The following is a 26,726-nucleotide window of genomic DNA, read 5'->3' on the forward strand; positions in this document are numbered from 1 at the left end:
GAAGGTAAAGACAGAGAAGTTTTGAGTCAGGAAAGTCAAGAGCTCCCAGTGGGAGCTTGAGAATTAGCCAACATACAGTGGCTACTGGAATTATGCTATTTGGTGAGATCTCTTTCATTGCCTGAGGATTGTATCAGCAATTCAGCACTAAGCCCTTGGCTGGAAGAATTTGAGGATCTGCCGACTTGCTGCAAGGGATTCAGCTGCCAACAGGGCTTTGAAACTAAACTACATTAGGAAAAAGGAGATTTGCAGCTCAGGGAACACCATCCATTTATGGGCTCTAGGAAGAGAAGATCACAAGTGAGTGTAGTAGAGAAGTAAGGTTTTACATGTGAGTAAGCTGAATGGAAAAAAAAAACAGAATTCATAATCAATTGTTCACACTACAGAGTACTCTAAAAAGAATCTTACACATTTAAGAGGAAGACAAACATAACCAGAAAAATATGTGAATGAATAAATCTTACTAAGTATGTAAAAAGATGATAAGATTTGGAAATAATGCAAACTAGAAAACAACAAAATATCAAGAACTGTTAACATGCCATTAATAATAACTCTAAAGGTTAATGTTCTCATTTGTCCTATCAAAAAGGCACAGATTGGCAGTCTGGACATAACCTTTGGTTATTTAAAGGAATAGCACCTCACTGACAAATATAAACACTACCTCAATGTGAAAAGATGGCAAAAGAACTTTCAGACAAATAGAGACAAAATTACAGGTATCTATATACACATGTAACAGAACAGACTTCAAAGCAAAATTAGTCAAAGAAACAAAGATGCTCACTACCTAATGATAAAGGGAACACACCATCAAGAGAAGATAATAATTATAAATATTTATGTATAATGCATAAAATATGTGCACACCTAATTTAATGAAACAAAAACCACTAGACATAAACCATGAATAAGTTCAAATACAATTATAGTGGTCTACTTCAGTGTCCCATTCTTAGAAATAGGTGATCTAAACTGGGTGCTGGTGGCTTATACCTATAATCCTAGCTACTCAGGATGCTGAGATCTGAGGATGGAGATTCAAAGCCAGCCTTGTCGAGAAATTCTGTGAGACTCTTATCTAACCACCAGAAAACTGGAAATGACACTGTGTCTTAAGTAGTAGATGCTTGCTTTGAGCTGAAGAGCTCAGAGGCAGCTCCCAGACCCAGAGTTCAAGCCCCATGAAGGAGGAGGAGGAGAAGGAGGAGGGGGGGGGAAGAAATAAGGTGATCGCTCAAAAAATTTAAACAGAACTAAACTATACTGTAGATCAAATAGACTTCACAAAGCTTTATAAACCTCTGATCCATTCAACAACTACACAATGTACATTATTCTCAGCAGTATATGGTAATTTCTCCAAAATAGGTCTTATTTTAATACAAAAGCAAATCTAATCAAGAAACTATAATTTCCTCATAAAAGGGATCCAAATAGGAAAAGATGAAGTAAAACTCTCCCTTCTTGCAGATGACATGATCTTGTATTTAAAGAATCCCGAGGACTCCACTCCCAAATTACTCGAGGTGATTCAAAACTTTGGCAAAGTAGCAGGGTATAAAATTAACCCTCAAAAATCAATGGCTTTTCTATATGCCAACAATGAGAAAAGCATAGCTGAAATCAGGAAAGCAACTCCATTCATAATAGCCCCACAAAAAATAAAATACCTAGGAATTAACCAAAGAAGTGAAGGACCTCTATGATGAAAACTTTAAAAATCTGAAAAAGGAAATCAAAACAGAACTTAGAAAGTGGCAAAACCTCCAATGCTCCTGGATTGGAAGGATCAACATCGAGAAAATGGCAATACTTCCCAAGGCTATCTACAAATTCAATGTGATACCTATCAATATTCCAACCTCATTCTTCAAGGAAATAGAAGAGGCAATCAAAAAATTTATATGGAACAATAAAAGACCCCAAATAGCAAAAATGGTCCTCAAAAGAAAGAACAGTGCTGGAGGAATATAAATATCAAATTTCAAACTCTACTACAAAGACATAGTAACCGAAACAGCTTGGTATTGGCACAAGAACAGACCTCAGGACCAATGGAATGGAATTGAAAACCCAGAAGTGAACCCACAGACCTATAGCCACCTAATCTTCGATAAGGGAGCTAAAAAAATAGAATGGAAAGACAGCCTCTTCAGTAAATGCTGCTGGCAAAATTGGTTAATCACTTGTAGAAAACTAAAGTTAGATCCTTACATATCACCCTACACCAGAATCAACTCCAAATGGATCAAAGACCTTGGAGTCAAAGCAGACACTCTGAAAACATTACAGGATGGAATAGGAGAAACCCTAGGTCTCCTTGGCACAGGCCGAAATTTTCTTAATAGTGACCCAGAAACACAACAAATCAAAGAAAGGTTGGACAAATGGGATTGCATGAAATTGCAGAGCTTCTGCATGGCAAAGGACATAGCTAGCAAGATCAATAGAAAGCCCATGGACTGGGAAATCTTCACTAGCCATACAACAGACAAGGGTCTCATATCTAAAATATACCTGGAACTCAAAAAATTAAATCCCCCAACAACAAATCTTCAAAGAAACAACTGCCCAATGAATAAGTGGGCTAAAGACTTAAAGAGAAACTTCTCTGAAGTGGAAAGAAGGAAGGCCAATAGACACATGAAGAAATGCTCAACCTCTCTAGCTATAAAAGAAATGAAAATCAAAACAACATTGAGATACCACCTCACTCCAGTTAGAATGGCAAAAATCAAGAACTCTAACAACAACAGATGCTGGAGGGGATGTGGACAGAAGGGAACCTTACTGCATTGTTGGTGGGAGTGTAAACTTGTTCAACCACTTTGGAAAGCAGTATGGATGTTCCTCAAAAGACTCCACATAGAGCTCCCCTATGACCCAGCAATCCCACTTTGGGGCATTTACCTAGATGTTTACAAACAAGACCACACTAAAGCTACCAGCACGACTATGTTTATTGCAGCATTATTTACTATAGCTAAGATATGGAACCAATCCAGATGCCCCTCAGTAGATGAATGGATCAAGAAAATGTGGTATATATACACAATGGAATTCTATGCCTCTATCAGAAAGAATGACATTGCCCCCATTTGTTAGGAAATGGAAAGACTTGGAAAAAACTATATTAAGTGAAGTAAGCCAGGCCCAAAGAAATATAAGTCCCATGGTTTCCCTTATTTGTAATAACTAGTATATGTCTGAGACAAACAGAAACTGTCAGACAAATTGATGTTAGGTGAAATGGACCCTAAGATAAGGATTCAAATGTTTTTTTCTTTCATGTGATTGTTTCCAACATATTTATAAGATGATTTCTTTCTTGCTTTGTATGTCCCTCCCCCAAGGTATAAGCCCTGCTTTCACTGTATTTGATGTTGATATAATTTTTGGAGGGGAAGGAAAAAAACAAACTGTTTAAATAGGGTTACAGGTGGACCCATTAAAACAATGAGATGTACAAGATGTTATGGTGAAAAATGAACTTTACAACTTTGGCGGGGTGGGTGGAGGGGGTAGTCGGGAGTGGTAGGGGGGGTAGTGGTGGGAGGTGGGGCATGGGGGATGGAGAGAGAATGGGATGGTATGGGGAAACAGAGGAAGAGGCAACAATGCTTGATAAGAAATGTACTCACTATCTTGCCCATGTAATTGTAACACCTCTGTATGGTATTTTCACAATAATAAAATAAAAAAGAATATATAATTTCCTGAATTTCATCAGTTGACAATGGAGTACAACTACAAAGAAAACAAGAAATGTCACATAATATATGTAAACATATGACACCTGATGAATTCACTGCTAAATGATCATTTTAATATATATATATATATTTATATAATCAAATATCCCTCCAATAAAATGAAATTGAAGACAAGACTACCAGAAACTTGGTACAGCAATGGCAAAACAAAGAAAATAAATTATAGTGTCAGCTTAAGAAATCCTTCATGAAGGTTTAGAGAACATAGTGGAAGATTGACAGGGGACCACAGCATCTCAACGAATTATCCATATCTAGAGAGTCATACAGAGATTTATACCAAAGGAGAAAATGATAAGCAGCCTGCTTAAGAAGACAGATTTAAGTACCCAGTGGTGGAGGTGGTGGTGGCAGACCGAGGGGGGGGCGTGACAAAAGCAGCAGAGGCTTTTTTTCACTGTCCTCCAGCGCAAACACCAGGAAAGGGAATCCATATCCCTGCTAGGCACAGACTGACTCAGTTAAAACTCATGTCGTGGATGGTCCAAAACACCAAGAGACAGCGTGAGTAATCCACAAAACACATCGTCACTCTCTCCTAGCGAAAATGTCTGGAAGGAAACCTTCCACTCTACCCAATAAGAATGCCATCTTTGATACTGGCATAGAACCTGCTGGCTGGTAACACGGGCTGGAGAAGCAGCGACATTTTTCAAGAGGGCAAAGGAATCTGTTACCCTCTCTGGAAGAAAACAAAACAAAACAATTCCAGTCAGGAGGAAGCGGTGAGGGAGAGTTGTGTGTGAAGAGACAGGCTCAGGGAGAGGCAGCCCTGCCCAGTAGCAGGGAACAAAGACAAACTTGGCACTCCAGACATTACAGCTCAACCTGCAGTTAGCCGGGCACCCTGGAATTACAAAAGCAGAAGTCCATAAAGTTTCATTGGGGAAAAAAAAAACAACTGAAACTGGACAAGCTGCAAAAGATAAAGGCTGGGCGAAATCCAGGCTGGGCTAAAAGAAATGTCTCAAGAGCTAAACCTTCTGGGAAAAGCCACTGATTCCAGACACTCCACAGTATAGTCTACACTCAAGTTTGCTTGCATTCGAAGTGACAGAACACAGCCAACTTCTTCTTGCTCTACCACATAAAACAAATCCCCCTTCCCACTAAGTTAGACAGGGAAGCATACGAAGACTCCAAGGTGATACAACAGAACTTTTTTTCTGCCTTCTCTAACAAAATGATTTGAGAATGCATCTGTCTATTTGGGGTTATAACTTTACAACTTTGGTGGGGTGGGAAGGATTAGATGTGGAGTGGGGAGGGGAGAGGATGGGAAGGGATGGGAAGGGGAAACGAAAGAGGAGACTACAATGCTTGATAAGAAATGTACTCATTATCTTGCCCATGTAATTGTAACCCCTCTACAGTATTTTCACAGTAAAAATAAATAAAGAGATGATAAAAAAAGTGAAAATTTAGAGGACAAACTTTGCTTTATGCAAAAGTGAGAAGGGAAAGCACAAGTATTCATTTGTCTCACTAAATATTCCAGACTGGAGAAGAAGTATAAACTTCTATAGCTGGTGTTCTTAATGGTTGTGTGTGTGTGTGTGTGTATGTGTGTGTGTGTGTGTGTGTGTGTGTGTGTGTGTGTGTGTGTGTGTGTGTGTGTGTGTGTAATAATACTAGCTATATGTAGGGTTATGCAATTACTAGATCAGTACTGTACTATTTTATCAATATCTATAGCCCTTTGTGCTCTGGTTATTTTTTAGATAAGGTTCACTTTTACTGAAGCAGCCTATCACAGTCATTTTAGTTACACATCCTACATTAGCTAAGATAACAAGTATGTACCACCATGCCAAATTTTTTTTTTGAAATGGTTTACCACAGCCTTTACCTTGGTTATCTTCATATAAAGATCTTTCCAGTCTCAAACTCACATGTAGCAAGTATTACAAGCATATGAGCCTATGTGAAGGGATCATTTTTATGTTTTAACACTGCAAATACTTAAAAATATCATTATATAATAGCAGTAGGAAAATATCTCAAAATTGCATAGTGGGTCTTCATATGTCACTCCTATAAATTTAGGTTAAAAGAATTAACTACAATATTTATTCATGAGTATTTCAATCAAATTAAAGTAAGAACAACATGTAGTTTAAGTGATTTCAAGCAGTTTTGTGAAGAAATGGGTACTAGAAAAAGAAGAAAATAAAATATTTTTAAAATTTGATAAATTTTTTATGTTCTTCACTTGCCAGAATTGCATTTTAAGTATAGTTAGTACTCAATAATTAATGTTACAGTGTTTGTACAATACAAATGTAGTATAGTGTTCTCATCTAGCACTATCATTTTTGTTTTGTCCAGCTGCTTACTCTGTTTTTCCTTTCTACAAAAAAGACAGAAACAATCTCAGAAAACATGTTCCTTCGCTAGATTACTGTGCTCATTCACACAATTAGTAAAACAAATAATATTGCTGTTGTTGTAAATTAAATGCAGATTCTTGGGAAAAGTGGGAAATATAAGGCATATCTTGCTTCATAACTTAAAAAGTACATGTATACAAACAGCATTAAAATGAATGACTCATTGCCTCTACACATAAGTAAATTAAAATTAAGGTCACAGGATACAGAAGAGCAAATTCAAACTGAGAAGAAAAGAAAATGCTATAAACATAGGAGCATATTTTGAAAAGAAATGCAAAAAGAAGTCCTGTAGGACATTCTAGATATGGAGAAAATGGGAGACACAGGAATAACAAAACAAGTAAGTGGTTTAGTGAAGCAATTTGGTAATCTGGAATATACTTATTGAGAGTGGATAGGTAGCTTAAGGACAATAATCAGGATTAAATTACAAAAGACATGTACTATCCTAAAAAGCCAAGCTTCCCCTTCAGGTTATGGAGTCCACTACATGAATAGCAGCACCACAGTATACATACATACACACACACACACACATACATACATACATTCATACATACATATATATGTATACATGTGTGTGTATATATACTAAGAATGCCACTTTCAGAACAACAAAAACTAAAAATATTTGGAATGAAACTATAGTAGATGGAATATAAGTAAAATGATAATTTAAAAGAATGTAGAGGGGAGTGAATCCATCTACTATGAGAAATGGAATGAGAAACTAAGCAGGAACAAAATGAGAATATTGAGTGAGTGGAAGGGGCAAACCCTGACAGGCCCAGGATCTAGGATTCCCTCTGTTTCAGAGCTTCAGTGCAAATTATCAGGTCCTATGTAGTTATATGGAAAAGAAAACAACAGAGTAGATTAATAAAGAGTCAGGATGGGGTCAAGTTTAGTATTAACTGTGGGTACACATTTTAGTACCAAGAATGTGGAACACAGGTGTGAACAAATACATTAAGTATAGGAATTAAAGGCCATATTAAGAAAAAGCATAAGGGTTTAGGAAATCAAATAATTCCAATATGTAAATAAACTATGTAACTGAGTCCTGCAAACATACTCAGATATTTTAAATTTTAAAACTAAAAACAAGAGGGGCTGGGAAGTTGGCTCAGTGGTAGAGTGCTTACCTCTCATGCATGAGGCCCTGGGTTCAATTCTTCAGTACCACATAAGCAGAAAAATGCTGGAAGTGGCACTGTGGCTCAAGTGGTAGGGTGCTAATCTTGGGCTGAGGAACTGAGGGACAGTGCCCAGGCCCAGAGTTCAGCCCCCGTGACTGACAAAACAACCAACCAACCAAATTAAAAACTAAAAACAAGAGGAAAATAAGAAGCAGAAACTTCAGATTTTCATTTTATATAATACCATTGGTTTCAAGTATATAAACTGCTCTTAATATACAACTATTTAGGAAGTATTATGCTTATATGGATAATTAAATTTATTAAAAATGTCAGTCTAAAATAATATTTTAAGGTGTTTTAGAAAGTCTGCTTTATTAAGTTTTTTTATTGTTTTCAAATACTTGAATTTTAGGCTAGACTTTAAGTAGCATGCACTTATAGTCACATCTACTCAAGAAGCTGAAAATGGTGTTACTTGAATGCAGAATTTGAGACCAACAAAAGGAAAAGACCCAAGTACAAAAAAATACTTATATTGGAAAGGAGGGTTTTCGATGCTGTGGCCTGAACCCAGTGATTTAAGGCTTCTAGATAACTGTACTGTAAAACTTTGTTTTTCTTTGGAGACAAAGTCTCACTCTCTAGCTAAGTTTGGGCTGAAACTTGATATCTTTCTGTCTCTGACTCTGAATTTCAATGATAACTGATATTGGTCATTATTCCTAGCCAGAATAGAAGTTGAACATACTAATTATAAATAGAACATGAAATAAGAATATTGATATATACGTATTTCCCCTCACTTATGGCAAACAGAAATTTCAGTTTTAATACTAGACACTTGAGATTAAACAAGCAATTTCATAAGTATTGTACATTTCAAAATGTGCATAATTAACCAAGATAAAATTATAGATTTTATTAACTTCCTGTTCACATATTTTATAGGACATTCTAAAACACAGAAACAGAAGACAGAGATTACATTTAAATATGACCAAGCAAAACACAAATCTGTGTATAGAACACAGTTTGCATGCATAGTATTAAGAATGGTTAATTTGTGCTTTGGTTTTTGTGTAATTTGCAAAGATACATTGTTAAGAAAATTAAAATAGGAATATAGGTTCACAAAGTTTTCATTAATGCTATCAAACGAAATATTGTTTCCAATGTTCCCATCTAAAACAAGCAAGTGCACATATACTCATGCAAGCATGTTGATGAAGCAAAAAGAAATGGTTTCTACTCAGAGAAGCACATATTGTAATTGAAAGGATAAACATCAAATCCATAGTAGGATGTAATACCATATATCTTAAAATAACAGATCAAGATTATTTGTGCCATTATATTAAATGTAATTGTCATAGTCTTCTGTTTGTGCTTAATCTGAAAAGCACAAATGTATCATGATAAATCTCAATACAATGTATTATTTATTTCTTGCCAACAAAGGATTTCTTAATTGATTAGTTTGGATACATATTGCTGTATGGTAGGTTATGAAATAATTTCTTTATTTTACACACAGATAGGTTTCTGGAATGTCTATATTTCTTTTAGCTCTACATTATTATTCTCCTAGAATATATAGATTCACTTATGAAAGTAATCATCTACCATCATGAGGAAATGATGAATAAGAAGATTTCATAATTAAAATATACTACTTCAAGGAGACAAATATATTAAGTTGACACAACAAACTTAAGTATTATTAATCATTACATTTCAATATCAGTACAGTATTCCATAAACATTACATTTGGGTTTTAAAGTAATGCATACTATTATCTCTTATGTTTGATATCTCATGTTACTACTCAAAGAATTTCATGAAAAATTACCTTCTTTAAAGCACAGATAAATTTTTCCAAACACAGTATTTGTGCATTCAAATTAAAATCTGTATATTACGTGTCATGAAAGGTTTCAGATCTGAAGCCTAATGCTTAAGATATAAGAAATCAATGGCTGCATTTTACCTCAGTGTCTCATCCTTCTTTCTGTTCACAATATGTCTAAATAGCAATAACCTAATCTTTTGCTTGATCGCAAAGTTACTGAGGCCATTTCATCTGTGTTTCACGTTTCCTCACCACAACCTAGAAATTATTTACCAAAATTCATTATTTCTTTCATATTTCTCAAGTAATCACTTTCCTTCTCAACAGTGATATCTCATTTTAACTCAATTCACTATACTTTACATGTTTTCCATGCATTTAACAATGGTACCATAGAGCTATATTTCTAATATTTTCATTTTTATTTTCTTCCCTTGGTTTAGGTAGTTAAAAATATTTGCCAACTATATATCTGACCGGGGAGTGATTACAAAGATATACAGGGAGTTTAAACAATTAAACCTCAAAAAATGAATAAGCCAAATAATTAGGCAATAACCTGAGTAAGCAATTCTAAAAGCAGTGCAAATCATCAGTAAGTGGACAAACAAATGCTCAAGGAAATACAAATTAACATTGAGATTTCATTTCACACCAGTCAGAATTGCCATCCTGAAAGTCACAAACAATAGCAAAACCTGGCAAGGATGTGGGGGTAAAAGAATCTTAATATATTGTTAGTATGAATGGAAACTAATGCAAACACTATGGAAATCAGCATTGATGTTCCTCAAATAAACTAAATAGAGCAGTCAGTATTTTTTGACTGAGAGAAAATGGGAATGAGGAGAGTGTTTACAACTGAATTAGTTCCAACGATTTTAAGTCAGAACAAATATAAATATTAAAATAGAATTTTAAGTTAGAAGAAATATAATCCTTCCAACAACTCAGCCACACAATGCTGGTGTATTACAGGTTTTCTTTAGGATCAGTAGGAAACTGGATACATCAAAGATACCAAAATCTACAGATGCTCAAGAGCCTTCTATTAAATAGTACATTGTTTTCATAGAAACTCTGCACATCTTCCTGATTTTTTTTAAGCAGAATTGGGAATTGAAGCCCATGCTTCACATTTGCTAGGCAGCTACTCTACCACTTTAGTCACATCTCTAGCTCCTTTGTTGTATTGGCTAATTTTTTGTTGTTATTGGTTGTGGGGTTTGAACTCAGGGCCTGGACACTGTCCCTGAGCCTTTGTCCTCTAGGCTAACTTTCTATCACTTGAGCCACAGCACCACTTCCAGCTTTTGAGTGGTTAACTGGAGATAAGAGTCTCATGGGGACTTTTCTGCTTGGGCTGGCTTCCAATAGCAATCATCAGATCTTAGCCCCCTGAGTAACTAGGATTACAGGCGTGAGCTACTGACCAGCTGCATTGGCTATTTCTGAGGTACGGTCTCACCTTATGCCTAGATGTAAGTCTTCTACTTCTGTGTTCCTACTTTGCTGGGGATGATAGGCACAAGATATTGTGGAGTAACCTAAATTTTTAAGCCACTTGAGCCACAGCTCTACTTCTGACTTTCTAGCTGTCTGGGCTGTCTTAGATCTCAACTCCTGAGTAGGAATATAGGAATGAGTCACTGACACCCTACAAAGTCCTATGAATTTTTAGGTTTGATCTGGCCTCAAACCTCAAGTCACCTCAAAACCCTGCATCTTCACCTGCAATTTAGCTAGGATTTCAAGGTTAAGGTATCTCAACCATTTGAAGAAGGGAGAGTTGGGAATGAAGAGAGAAAATGATGATCAAGATGCATTATATTCATAAACTCAAAGACATATTGAATGGTTGGACAACTATTTAAAGATAATAAAAATTATTAGAAAGGAAAAAAAACTAAATAGAAAGTAATTTTCATCCAAGAATACTACTTTGGAGCATTTATCTGAAAGAAGGCAAGGGAGAGTATAATAAAGGCACTTGCACACTCATGTAAATAGCTAAGTTATAAAATGTCCCATAGCCAAGAATGGATGAAGAAAACGTAGTGTACATATGCAATAAAATTATTTTTAGTCTTCTAAAAAATGAAATATTTATCTTTCACTGGGCAATTAATTGAATTGTAAAACATAATATTGAGTGACGTAAGCTAGGCAGAGGCCCACACGTGGATCTTAAACATGTATAATATATATAAATGAATAAATGTATTTCTAAACATCCTTGTCTATGGTAAATAGGACTAAGGTATTACATATGCAGGAGTGAGTAACCTCTGTGAAAAACTAACAGTAAGTGTAAAAACAAGAACACGAGGAACATGAAACGTGTCTTGACTTGCAGTGAGTCCTTATAGAGAGGAATTGGATAAACAGAGGGAGAAGGAAGACAAATAGGCTCATAATATTCAATATACATATGTGAAAATGAAACAAAAAATCTGGATCAGAGTGGTGTGGGAAGGACAGGGGAAGGTGAGAATGATCACTACAAAGTTGATCATTAAAATGCATTTTATATAAAGGAGGACAAGTTAAATTGAAACCATTTTGGTCTACCAATGAAAGATAGTACATTATTTTTTAAATGTTCATAAATAAGCAAATAGCAAGTTAATTAGGGTTCCTGTTACATACTGAACTACACCCAATGGTTCATCTTATAAATGTCTTAAATAGACAGTCCACACCCTTGCTAATCAGTGTATTCTGAGCACAAGCAGCATGCACATCAAATGAAAACTTCGTTGTCCTGCAGAATCCTAGGTTTGAAGTAGTGTGAGTTCATGACTTGTTGTCTTCCCAACAAATGCAGGACAAGATCAGAAATTAGAATTCTACTTTAAATTCTTCCCTAATTTCTTCTAATACAGTATTCCATTTTTTATGGAATTAACTCACCTTTATTCTTAGCCTGAAACTTTCCTTACTTTTTCCTCTTTTTCTGATCTTTACCTTTTAATTTTCCTATGATGTTATAATATCTTGAGATGGCAGTAATTATTTATAAATATTTTTATTTTAAACTATTCCTGAAATTGCATAAAATACACAGTTTAATATCATCTAATTTTTGTATGCCTCCTATTAAGTAATTTTTCTTGAATATCAATGTCAATAAATAATTTTACTTTAAAGAAACCTACACCTTCCGGTAAGATGGTGGCATCATCAAAGGTAAACTTCTAAGTGTCTCTGACCAAATAGAGATTTGGGGCCCCAGAACACACTTCACCTCAAGAGGTCCACACCAACCATACCCATAGTAGTGCAGAAGAAATCATATCAAGGGAATACAAGAACAGAAGTCTGTTAATATTTCAGAAGCAACATACTTATCTCAAATTATAGTAGACCCTGGATATTGGGCGTTCCTGTTCTCTAAAACTGAAGGAAAGAAAGAGGAAAAAAGGAAGAAAAGTGGCTCTGTTCAGTGTGTCAGCAATTCTAAAACTCAGAGAAAAGATGCATAATAGCTCCAGAAGCAACTAGAGTCAAATTACAATTCTGAACTGAGGATCTTCTTATAAAGTGGTCTTAAGTGGGCTATTTCCATAGAAACTGCAGTACAGAACAGTGCTGATCTCTTAAAAGATTGATTACTTATAAAAGAAAACCAGTCTGAATCACTATAGACTTCTCAGCTGAGACCATGAAAGTAAAATGAGTCTACATGAAGTATTCCAAACCATAAAATCAAACAATTACCAACCCAGAATACTGTACCCAGCAAAGCTCTCCTTCATAACCAAAGGACTAATTAAAACATTTCATAAGAAAGAAAAATTGAAATGATTATATCCACCAAACCAGCTCATCAGAAAATATTTAAAAATGTTCTTCATGTAGAAAAATCAATAAGTAACATGATGTTGGCTGAGAAAATGCTCCTTACCAGAGAATCAGGTAAATATAACAAAAATAGAGGCGCCATATCCCCTAAGAAAGGAGATAGAAACTTCTCAGTCATAACCCTCAATATCAATGGACTTAACTCATCAATTAAAAAACATAGACTGCTGGGCACAAGTGGCTCATGCCTGTAATCCTAGCTATTCAGGAGGCTGAGCTCTGAGGATCACGGTTCAAACCCAGCCCAGGCAGGAAAGTCCATGAAACCCTTATCTCCAATAAACCACTCTGAAAACCAGAAGTGGCACTATGGCTTGAGTGGTAGAGCTCTCACCTTGAGCTGAAGAGCTGAGGGACAGTGCCCAGGCCCAGAGTTCAAGCCCCACGACTGACAAAAAGTAATAATAAAATAAAATACCTAGGAATTCACTTAACCAAATATGTGATGGGCCTCTATTGTGAAAACTTCAAAACTCTGAAAAGCAAAACTGAAGCTGACTTAAGGAAATGGAAAAATCTCCTATGCACCTGGTTGGGAAGAATTAACATAGTAAAAATTGCAATCCTGCCCAGAGAAAAATGCAAAATCCCAACAACTATATTCAAAGAAGTAGAGAAATCAATAAAAAAATCATATAGAATCATAAAAGATCCCAATAGAAAAAAACATTAGCAGGAAGAACACTGATGGAGGAATATCAATATCAACTTCAAACTTTATTACAAAGCCATGGTGATAAAAAGAAGCTTGGTACTGGCACAAGAATAGGCTTGAGGACCAATATTAGAATAGAAGACCCAGAATGAACCCACAGTCATATATCCACCTAATATTTGATAAAGGAGCAAAAAACACAGGTTGGAAGAGAGCCGTCCTTCAACAAATGGTGCTGGAAAAATTGGCTATCTACGTGTAGAAAACTGAAGCTAGATATACATATATCATCCTGCACCAGAATCACTTCTAAATGGATAAAGACCTCAATGTAGGGCCAGATACTATGAAAACATTACAAGGAAGGGGTAGGGGAAACCCTAGGCCTTCTAGGTATGGATTGAAACTTCACAAAGAAAGGTCCAAAATCACAAAAAAATCAAAGAAAGACTGGATAAATGGGATTCTATGAGACTGAAGAGCTTCAACATAGCAAAGGACATAGCTAGAAAGATAAAGTCTAAAATATACTTAGAACTCAAAAAATTAAATACCCCAAAACAAATCCTTAAATAAACAACTGCCCAATTAATAAATGGGCTAAAGACTTAAAGAGAGACTTCTTTGAAGCGGAAATAAGAATATCCATTAGACACATGAAGAAATGCTCAACTTCTCTAGCCAAAATAGAAATGCAAATCAAAACAACATTGAGATTTCACCTCACCCCAGTTAGAATGGCTATAATCAAGAAATCTAATAACAACAGATGCTGGAGGGGGATGTGGCCAAAAGGGAACCCGACTGCATTGTTGGCGACAGTGTAAACTTGTTCAACCACTTTGGAAGGCAGTTTGAAGGTTCCTCAAAAGACTCCACATAGAGCTCCCTTATGACCCAGCAGTCCCACTTCTGTGCATTTACCCAAACGATCACAAACAAGGCCATACTATATCTACCAGCACAACTATGTTTATTGCAGCATTATTTACCATGGCTATGGAACTAACCCAAATGCCTCTCAGTAGATGAATGGCTCAAGAAAATGTGATATATGGAATTCTATGCCTCCATCAGAAAGAATGACACTGTCCCATTTGTTAGGAAATGGAAAGGCTTGGAAAAAAATATATTAAGTGATGTAAGCCAGGCCCCAAGAAACATAGTATATGTTTAGGACAAGCAGAAAAGGTCAAAAGCTAAGTATATATGACCATTTAAGATGATTCTAAGCAAAATGAACCCCAAGATAGAGACACAAGTCTTATCATATCCTTGCTGTTTTTTTTAAATGTATATATAATGTACTGTGTCTTTTTTGGTTTCTTTGTATGTTCCTCCCCCCTGGTATAACCCCTTTTTTCCACTGTATTTGATGTTGGTGCCCTGCATCTTGTATATACATTTTTCTAATTTGGGGAGGGGAAAGGAAATAACAAAATGCTGAAATAAGGATACATGTTGACCCATTATAACAATGAGATGTTCAAGACACTACGTTGAAAATGAACTTTACAACTTCAGGTGGGAGAGAGGAGTTGTGGAGGTGGGGAGGGAAGGTATGGTAAGGGAATAACAAAGGAGGAGGTAACAATGCTCAATAGGAAATGTATTCATTACCTTAATCATGTAACTGTAATCCCTCTGTACAGTATCTTTACAATAAAATATATACAAAATGTCCATAGAATGGGAGAGAATTTTACTAGCTATGCATCAGACAAAGGCCTCATATCTAAAATATACTTAGAGCTCAATTAATTAACCCCACAAATCAACCCTCAAATATTCAAAATCCCTCAATTATTGGGCTAATGACTTAAAGAGGAACTTCTTAAAGAAAGAAAAAAGAATGGCCAAAAGACACAAGAACAAGTATTCAACATCTCTGGCCCTAAAGGAAATACAAATCAAAACAACATGGAGATTCTAGCTTACTCCAGTTAGAATGGTTATTAGTAGGCAAACTAACCATTACAAATGTTGGAGGGGATGTGGACAAAAGGGAACTCTATTCCACTGTTGGTGGTAATGTAAACCTATTTAAACACTTTTGAAAACAGTATGGAAGTTCATCAAAAGACTAAACATAGAGCTTTCTTATAATCCAGCAATCCCACTTCTGGGCATTTATGCAATGGACCACAAACAAGGCTACACCAAAGCCACCAGTGTAACCATGTTAATTGCAGCATTGTTAACCAGAGCCAAGATAGGAATCAACCAGATATCTCTCAATAGACAAATGGATCATAACAATCTTATATATATTTATATTTATATGTATAGTAGAAATATACTCATCCATCAGAAAGAATTATACTCATCCATTCATAAGGAAATGGAAAGACTTGGAAAAAATTATATTAAGCAATCTAAACCAGAAACACAGGATGCATTGTTTTCCTCATTTGTTGTGACTAGAATGTACACATAAATCTACAAGCAAACACACTGAATGATTTTATATATATATGTATATGTGTGTGCGCACATATATACACTGGGGCATGATAAATTATAAAACACTAGACATTCACACATTGAGTTCAAAGAGGGTTATGCATAGGAGTGGTTGGCAAAGGCTTAATAGTTATGTGTATATGATCATAAAAAATCATATTCTATGAAACGAATTTCAAGAAAAGGGAACAAAAGTCATATTTAGTTGCTATTGTTGCTTGTTGAAGTTTTGTGTTCTTTACCTTTTGTCTTGTTTGTTAGTTTGTAGTTGGGAGGGTAAGGGAAGAAACAGAAAAGGTGGAACAAGGGTGAACAAATATAATAGTGTTATTCACTAGACACTGTGTGGAAAGCGAATTGTACATCTTGTGGGTGGGAATGGGAGGGAAAAAAGGAGAGAGTAATGGGAGGGGAGAAATGGCTCAAAAATCATTGTACTCATTACTCATTACCTGATTCGTGTAATTGTAACCCCTCTGTATATGAACTCTATGATAACAATGAAGATATACAATATAAAAAGAAACCTAATGAAGTTTTATTAAACAAAATTCTTACCTTCTACATAACCATGTTCTGTAGTGTCACCTTCATATGTAGTCACTGGTTCAATGCCAGTATAAATACATGCATGATCCTTGCTCTGTAATATCAGTTTAGATCAAGAAAGTGGTCTATAAAGTAATTATTCTATAGCTATATAAATTTTCTGCCTCAGAAGACTGGAGAGTTTTTTCTAATAGGTAATTAAATATATTCAAGAAAATATTACAAGGTTAAATTTTAAAACAACAAGGGAATATTAAGTTTACACATGACTTTTATATTCATATTACATTATATATGTGTATGCACACATGTGTGCATATGTGTTAAAACAATTATGCTGTTTGCAATGTCACTTCTTGATTATGGGTAATTTTAAGATGTCTGAGTCTCATAATAAGCCTGTGTGATCAATTCTTCTCTTGTTCTAAATAATCTCCTAAATTGTCACATGCCTGGAGCCGCCATAGCTTTAACTTAGCAACTTAAATGAAAGAATCTCTGATGATAGATTGTACTTCCATCTGCATTCTCAGCCTAATATAAACTTCATCAAACTTCTCTGAACAAAGATCTCAATCTGTTTTTCTATATGTGGTTTCTTTATAAGTATTTAACTTGCTCTGTTTATGCTGGAGTTTTAAGCCAGATCATCACAAATGTTAAATAAGCATTCTAATTTATTCCAGTTAAATATTTTAAAAATATAACCAGGAAGGACCAAACAAAATAACTATATACCAGTAAAACATGTCTATTAGGAGTTTACTGAAAATAACCATGTATCAAATTAGAAATCTGTCACCTCTTTCAACTTATTCTCTATTTTCTTGAAACTGTTCCAAATACATATTGTCACCTTTAAACTAACGTGATGAATGCTCATTAAGGATATAACTACTCTATAATTGGTACACACATTTGCAGTTGACAAACTGTTGTATCTTTCTTACCTCTCTTGTTCATCACATCAACCTAAGAAGTCGATTTTTCCAGATTTATGGTAAAATATTCAGTTGTCAACATAATGTAAAATAAAAACTTCAAGATTTCAGAGCATTAGATGTTAGGTAGCAATAGACTTCAACTGTTGTGCAGATACCATTATGCAGGAGGTACTGAAACCTAAGAGATCAGTCCTGCCCCATCTCTTTCCACAGTAGTGACCTCATGAATTTACACATGATTTTACAAGCACAGGTATCATAAACATATTCAAGAAATTTATTTTTTAAAACATTTTTCTATTTATCAAGGAAACGCTAAAATCAACTTACTATTGCAGACCTGTAGGTTTCTAATTCCTCATACGTTTTCTGTAGTTGAAATGTGACTTTCTGTTTAGTACTTACAAATCTAAAATTCAATTACTATGCTTTATCTTATCAAGTTTGAAGATGCAAACACTTATTATAGTCCAAAGTACCTTTCTGAATCTCATAGATTTTAAACAAAATCATGCATGCCACAAAATCATGGAGACCAGAATTTGAACTAGTCTTTCAGAAACTGTGCTAATTCTTCATGAATTCCAAGTCTGAGTTTCTGCACTATATGTCACCAGTTTTATTAAATAAGTCCCACACTATTACATAATATTACTCCTGACTCCATGATGACATATTTACTGTAGGCTGAAATATAAGGACATTTGTCATAATTGTTTTTTCTGTATGTGAAAAAGCAAAGCACACATTTTTGTTATTATTTACTGACACTGTCTTAGTGTCAGTAAATATTCCAGGATGGAGGATGCATGTGAACATCCATATCTAGTGTTCTTTATATTTTATGTGATAAAGCTAGTTATTCTTAGGCCATCCACTTACTATGCAGGTGTTCTACCACTTCAGTAATACATGTAGCTCTTTGTGCTCTGGTTAGTTTTAGTTCAGGCTCATTTCTCCTGAACCAACCTAGTCCTCAGTCATTCCAGATACATATCTTATATTGTATCAGCTGAGATAACAGGCAGTTCAATCATGTCTAACTTTATCATTTCAAATGGTTTACAAGAGCCTTCACCCAGGTTGGCCTCATATAACAATCTTGTAAATCTCAGCTTTGCCTGTAGCTAGGATTACAAGGACATGAGGCAACATGTACAGAAATCACTTTCATGTTTATACACCACTTAATGATAGTGTAATAATGATAAGAAAATACCTCAAAATTGTAAGGTAGGTCTTCATAATTCTTAATTCTTAAATCTTGTTCACATGTCATACCTATAAAATGTAGGCACAAATAATTCATTAAACATTTATTATTATGAATATATGCTGTACCTGCAAATCTAGCTCCATTTATGGGTATTTCAGTGAAATTATAGCAATAACAGCAAATAATTTAAGTCAGCTTTATGAATAAATTGGTACTAAAAAAGGAGAAGAAAATGAAAATATTTTTTAAGTTTGGTATCTTTCTGATACTTCATTTGGCAAAATAGTATTTAAGTATTGACAATGTGGTCAATGTGACCTCTATTACCGTCTTCTACAAAACAAATGAAGTGTCAATATTGTTCTCATGATGTACTACCATTTTGGTTTTGTCCAATTGCTGGCTCTGTTGTTTCTTCCTACAAAAAAATAGAGAAAACATGTTCATTCACTAGATTACCATGCTCATTCAGAACAAAATCAGCAAAACAAAAAAAAAATACTGTGATTGTAAATTAGAGACACATTCCTGAGAAAAGTAGCAAATATAAGGCAGATATTGCTCTATATTTGACCAGCACTAGAAGTATATCAATTAGGAACACAAATGAACGATTCATTGCTTTTAATCAATGGAACAAGAAATACATCAAACCCAAACTTGGAAGAAAAGGAAATGCTACACAGAGGGATGTATTTTGAAAGAGAAAGTACACAAAGAAGGCATGTAAGAAATCCTAGACATGGGAAACATGAAAATGGCAACAACAAAGCAAACAAGGTAATTTGGTAACACTGGAATATAGACATTGAAAATTGGTAGGTACCTTGCTCGATAGGAAATGTACTCATTCCTTACTCGTGTAACTGTAACCCCTCTGTACAGAATCTTTTATATATAAGATCATATATATATATGATCATATATATACATATATATGTATATATATAATCAATTACAACAGGCCCAACTGCTCCTTCAGTTTAGGGAATCCCCTAACAGGGTGAAGAATAGCAGCAAAACAGATATGTATTAGGAAGGTCACTTTCACAGTGACAAAAATATTTTAAAAACATAATTATAATAGATGGAGTTGAACAAAAAGGATGATTTAAAAGGATACTACATTAAGAACATCCTGATTCTTTGTCTACTCTGCTCTGACATTTTTTTTCCATCTAAGTACATAGCTCTTGGTAAATTGCACCAACACTCTGAAAAAGGTGAAAATACTGGATCCAGGACTATCACCAGCCTTCTCATTTTATGCCTGCTTACCATTTCTCATACTATTATTTTTACTAGAGGACTTCACTTTCCTCTCATCCTTTTAAATCATCTGATATTAGGATTGCAACTCCTGCCTGTTTATGGAGCCATTTACTTGGTAGATTTTATTCTAGCCTTTCACTTTCTTCTGAAAGTGTTTATTTTGTGAGCAAGTTGTGCCTCTTGAAGAAAACAGACAAAAGGATCTTGCTTTTTGATGCAACTGGACAATCTATGCACTCAGTTGGAGAGTTAAGTCTAATATTGAGAGTTAGGACTGTGAAGTCTGTCCCTACTTTTTTATCCAATTTTTGAGGAGTGGGGGGAGCTGTGCCTTGGCTGTTCTTGTTGTGAATATGTAGTTCTCTGTGGACAGCTTCATTGCCTATATTCTTTTCTTGTTGGTTTTCTAGATGTAGAACGTTTTTGAGGATTTTTTTGAAGAGTTGGTTTTGTAGCAATGTATTGCTTTAGATTTTCCTTACTGTCCCTTTCCTTCCTTATCCTTTTGCTATGAATGAGAGTTTAACTGGATAGATTTTTTTGGTTGGTAGTTATCTGACTTTAGGATATGGCATCCTTGCTTTTATGGTGTCTGAGAAGTCTGAGATGTGATTGTTCTCTTCTCCCTGGCAGCTTTAAGAATTCTTTTCTTGGGCTCGGAAGGTGGCTCAGTGGTAGTGTGCTTGCCTTGCATGCATTAGGCCCTGGGTTCGATTCCTCAGCACCACATAAGCAAAAAAAATAAAGCTGGAAGTGGCGCTGTGGCTCAAGTGGTAGAGTGCTAGCCTTGAGCTGAAGAGCTGAGGGACAGCACCCAGGCCCAGAGTTCAGGCCCCACGACAGGACCAAAAAAACCCCAAAAAACAACAACAAAAAAACCCAGAAGAAATCACATAGTACATTATAAGTATTTTAAAAACAGCAATAAAGAAAAAGAACCTCTGTGTCCCTATCTTGGGGTTTATCTCACTTAGCACCATCTTATATGGTCATATGTGCATAGCTTTTGATCTTTTCTATTTGTCTGGTAAGATTATCCTAGATACATACTAGTTATTGCAAATAAGGGAAAGCATGGGACCTATGTTTCTTTGGGCCTGGCTTACTTTACTTAATATAATTTTTTGCAAGTCTTTCCATTTCCTAACAAATGGGGTGGTGTCATTCTTTCTGATGGAGGCATAGAATTCCAATGGAAGAAAGACAGCCTCTTCAGTAAATGGTGCTGGCAAAATTGGTTAAACACCTGTAGAAAACTAAATTAGATCCTTATATATCACCCTGCACAAGAATAAACTCCAAATGGATCAAAGGCCCCTAAGTAAAAGCAGACACCCTGAAAACATTACAGGAAAGAATCGGAGAAACCCTAGGGCTCTTTGGCACAGGCCAAAATTTTCTTAATAGAGATCCAGAAACACAACAAATAAAGAAAGGTTGGACAAATGGGATGGTATAAAACTGCAGAATTTCTGTATGGCAAAGGACATAGCTAGTAAGATCAATAGAAAGACCACAGATTGGGAGAAGATCTTCACTAGCCATATGATGGACAAGGGTATACATCTTATTACCTTCCAATTCACATGTTTCTCAGGACATTCTAAAACGCAAAAACAGAGGACAGAATTATATTTAATTATGACTAAGTAAAACAGACATTTGTGCATTGATAGCATGGAACACAATGTACACGCACAGCATTAAGAATGATAAATTTAGACTTGGGTTTTTGTAATTTGTAAAGTTATATATATATATATGTGTGATGTATATATATATATATATATATATATATATATACATATATTTATGTATATATATAGTAGGTTGTGGAGCTTGATCTCGGGGCCAGGTTGCTGTCCTTGAGCCTTTTTGTGCTCAAGGCTAGCGCTCTACCACTTGAGCCATAGCACCAATTCAGGATTTTGAGTAGTCAAATGGAGATAATAGTCTCACAGGGACTTTCTGCCTGGGCTGGCTTTGAATTGCAATCCTCAGATCTCAGTATTCTGAGTAGCTAGGATTACAGATGTGAGCATCTGATGCCCAGCTAAAATTATATTTTTAAGAAAATAAAAGCAGGAATATAGGCTTATAAAAGCCTTTGCTTATGTTTTCAAAAGCAATACATGTTTCCAGTAGTCCGTACTAAAACAATCAAGAGCACATATAGGAACATGATGAAGGAGTAGAAAGTGACTTCTATTCAGAGGAATACACAGTGAAAGTGAGAGGATAAACACCAAAGCTGGTAGAATGTAAAACCATTTATCTTTAATATGAAACATCAGAATCTCCAGGTGCCGATGGCTCATGTTGGAGGCTGAGATTTAAGGATACTGGTTCAAAGCTGCCCTAGGCAGGAAAGTCCATGAGACTCTTATCCCCAATAAACTAAAAAATAGAGAAAAAACAAAACCTGAAAATAGAGCTGTGGCTCAAGCAGTAGAGCAAGCAAAAGGTGAGGTCCACCCCCTAATCCTAAATTCTTGTCCATGACTGGTAAAAATTAAAATGAAAAAATCAGAATTATTTATGCCATTACACTATATCTATTTAGTAAAGTATTCTGTTTGTCCTTAAGTTAAGAAACAAAATATACTGTAATGACAGCTAAACAAAATAAAATATTTCTTTCATATCAGTGAAAAATTCCTGAATAGATCAATTTGGATATAAACTTCTGAATGATAGGTTATGAAAGGATTGTCCTATTCTACCCACAGAGGATTCCGGAATATCTACATTTCTTGTAACCTCTACAGTGTTTATATTAAAGAATCTTGATTCACATACAATTAATCATTCATCACAATAATGAAATAATAAATATGTTTTCATAGTTCAAATATACTTCTTGAACATATTTTGTATGCATATAATTATATATGTTGTTGTCACAATGAAATTAGGTTTACTAACCCTACCCTTTATTATTAACCTGTATATTAGTTATTACTATTCCTTTTTCCTTTCTTTCTTTTTGTGCTGTCCTGGGTTTGAACTCTGGGCCTAGGTGCTACCCCTGAAGCTTTTGTGATCAAGGCTAGCATGCTACCCACTAAAAACACAGCTCGACTTCTAGCCTTTTTATAGATAATTGGAGATAAGCATCTCATGGTTTTATTGCTCAAGCTGGGTTCATATCGGGATCCTCAGATCTCAGCTTCCTGAGAAGTTCACAGGTTTGAGTCACAATGCCCAGCTAGTATTATTCTTCATATTTCAACATCAGTGAGATATTCCACAAACTAAATTTGGGGAATTAAAGTAACAAACTCTTTAATTTTTTTTTTGGTTTGGAAACTCATTAGTATTTAAAGAATTTTATTGAAAGAATGCCTTCTTCAAACTTCAGCTAAAATGTTTTAGGAGCCAGTGTTTCTGCATTCAAATCTAACTCTGTAAACTGCATGTGACAATGTTCAGCTCTGAAGCTTAAAAACTGAGATATGAGAAAGCTGGGGACAGTAAACACTGTATTTCAGTCTTAAGTATCCCTTCTATTTCCGATTGCCCAAATAGCAATATTCTACTCTTTTGCTTCACTGGAAACATAGTGAAGCCATCATATGTAAATTGTGTTATGTTTCCAGATCACAGACCAGGAATAATGTAGCTAACTTAATTCTTTCTTTCATATTGCTCTTTAAACAATCATTATCCATTTAAGAGAAGAAATTTACAGTTATAGTCTTAATTCATTATACTATATGCATTCTTTTAAGGCCTTCAAGAAGCATTTTTTACAATAGCATCTTAGAATTATATTTGTATTTTTCACAATTTTTATTTTCTCTCTTGTCTTAAAGAATGCTCACAGTTACAAAATATTTTCCAGCTCTACATCTAGCAAGAGTGTAATTACAAGCATGTATGGGAAAATTAAAATTAATAAACTAAATAATGAATGGGCAAAGTAACTGAGGAAGCCATTCTCAGAAGTACAAATGGTCAATAAATACAAAAAGAAATGTTCAACAATCAAGGTTATAAAGGAAATGTAAATCCAAATAACACTGAGATTCCATTTCAAACCTGTCATAATTGCCATCCTGAAGATCAAAAATAGCAAAAACCTGCTAGGATGGAGGGCAAAAGGAATCTTAATATACTCTTAGTACAAATGTAAACTAGTGCAGCCACTGTGGAGTCAGTATGGTTGTTCTTCTAAAAACTAAATAAAGAGCTATGCTGTGATAAAGGGATACCATTCTTGGGCATTTATCTAAAGGTTTCAGCTTCCTAGTAGATTCATTTTGTTATTTTGCTATACAAAGTTATACAAAGGAAGTACATGACTGGACTCCTCCCCCAAATGCACATATATATTGAAGAGTTAATATATGCCATGGCAACCTTCAGTTTAAAGCCTAATATTTCAGCTATGAGAAAGCAGTACCTTCATTCTATCTTACTTGGCTTTCCTTGATATTTCCCCCAAAACAATCTCATTTGTTTGCTAAACCAATTTCTACATCTGTGATTTTAAATAATTCTTTCCATCTGCTTTTCAGGCTTGTTCTGAACATGCACTTCAACTTTGCCAGGAATGTCTTAGAATTGTGGTTTATTTATTCACACACCTTTGCTTCTTCTCACTTTCCTTGAAGAATGCTCAAAAATAAAACAAATACTAAGTCTTCTCAAGGTTCTATTAAATATTGAAAGATTAGCCAGTGGTTAGGCTTCCAGATTTCTCCAGCAGGAAATCTACAATCTTACTACTCAGAAAGTGGTCTGATCAAGAGTAGAATGAGCAACAAAACAGTGACTTCTCTGAAGTATGGGACCCAGAACTCCAATCAGTATTTAAATATGGAGCTTAAAGGAGAATTAAAATTAAAGTGCTATCCATTGAATCTAATAATTTCTCATTTTGAATCCATAATCAAATAATTCCACTTGATCATATCATCCAAATAAAAGCTGCAAAATTAAAAAAACAACTGTTTATTGGAATTTTTTCAAGATGAACCTTTCTGATTACTATAACTAGTCTTATTCTATTCTTTTTTTTAATTAATTCTGATTTTAGTCTATAGATCACTATTATGAGAAATAGCAACTTTTCATGTGACCCAAGTTATATCGATGAGAATGTGACTGTTTGGCCTTACATCTTTGTTGTTTAAAAAATGGAATTGTAAGATTTGCTAGTATACTTTTAATGACTTCCCAACAGTGAGAGAGATAAAAATAATTAGAAAATTTTATTCTAACTACAGGACAAGTAATGATTGAAATCTCACTTTAAATTCCTTCAAAATTTCTATTATTCTATTTTGTAAAGAATTATTTAAGTTTGCTTGCCCCACTATACATGCATGCTTATTTTTCTACATATTCACCCATATACTTAAATTTTCCTACTCTGTATTATCTCTTCTTTCATCTTATTTAGTTCCTAATGTTGTACTGATTTTAAAATATGGAGAAAATGTTGAAAAAATTCTACTAGAGGCACAGTTTGAGATAAAGTGCTACCCCTCACTAAACAATCCTAGAGATAGTAAGACCCTACCTGTAAAACTCAGTTTAAAACATTATGAAATGTCATAGTATAGTAGTAAATTATTTATAGATGAAGTACTAACTGATCTGCAGATCAAAGAACTGACTTAACAAAATGAAAATATTTTTTATTCTTTAACAAATACTAGGTCAAGATGTAAAATACATTTGTAAAAAAATTCTAAGTATGCTTATTACAACAAAGTATTAGTATTGTTATAACACAAAGATCTCATCAGGAAGAACCAATAAAGAGTTACTACATTTTGATAGAATATCTCCATAAATAGTTGTTCATTGTTTGCTACTGTCCTTTAGGAATACTCTCAGTTAAGACACATAATTTCTTATCATTTCACTTCTATTTTTTCTATTTATGTCCCCAATAGTTAATTTTCTTTGGCTATTAGTGATCATATTCTAACAAAACTTTCTGTCTGATTAATGTTACAAATAAATTTCTTACCTTCTACATGTCCATTTACTTTACCTTTTGTTGCTTCATATGTAGCCACTGGTTCATTACCAGCACAAATGAATGGAATACTCTCTGACACATTCTGTAATGTCAATTAATATCAACAATGAAGTACATAAAGATCTTTCTATATATTCCTAAATTTTCTCTCCTAGAAAATATGAACTTTAAAAGAAGAATATATTCATGTTTCAATAGAAAATAGCATTTGCCTGACTTTTCATATGACTACTGAAAGCATAAAAGATTCACAAAAGAGCCTTGCATCATCATATCTCATGCTTGGAATACTATCTAGTCAGGAACCTGAGACTTGAATGATTGTTTTTGAAACATGTTTGTATAAGAAGACTGATAGATTCCATCTCTAATCACAAGCAAATCATTCCATCTCCAGTCACAACCAAATACAGTGTGCCAATCATCATCAACTAAATATAGTGAGGGTGAGAATCCTGATTTCAAATCTAAATACTCATGAAAGGCTACAAAATAACTATTAACTAGAGAAAATATTAAGTGATTTTCATATTAATCAAAGAACTGATATGTAAAACATATTTTGCCCTCCTTAACATATGAGAACAAGTTATATAAA

General features: G+C 34.6%; 1 protein-coding gene across 3 annotated transcripts in view; it reads right to left on the minus strand.

Moving 5' to 3' along the window:
• The window catches only part of LOC138806215 (ankyrin repeat domain-containing protein 26-like), a 100,246-nt gene that overhangs the window by 41,357 nt on the left and 32,163 nt on the right, over positions 1-26,726 (minus strand). For 2 of the 3 annotated variants that reach the window (XM_069991746.1, XM_069991745.1), the window contains exons 13-16: positions 26,117-26,210; positions 21,708-21,736; positions 19,240-19,279; positions 18,865-18,926 (exon numbers count right to left, since the gene is read on the minus strand). In XM_069991746.1, the coding sequence (XP_069847847.1) occupies positions 18,865-18,926; positions 19,240-19,279; positions 21,708-21,736; positions 26,117-26,210 (225 nt within the window). The remainder of the gene's footprint in view (positions 1-18,864; positions 18,927-19,239; positions 19,280-21,707; positions 21,737-26,116; positions 26,211-26,726) is intronic. The other variant, XM_069991747.1, reaches the window with a different exon arrangement.

The sequence above is a fragment of the Dipodomys merriami genome, unplaced genomic scaffold (assembly GCF_024711535.1).
Source record: "Dipodomys merriami isolate MVZ:Mamm:240054 unplaced genomic scaffold, mDipMer1.0.p SCAF_4, whole genome shotgun sequence".
In the NCBI taxonomy this organism is placed as follows: domain Eukaryota; kingdom Metazoa; phylum Chordata; class Mammalia; order Rodentia; family Heteromyidae; genus Dipodomys; species Dipodomys merriami.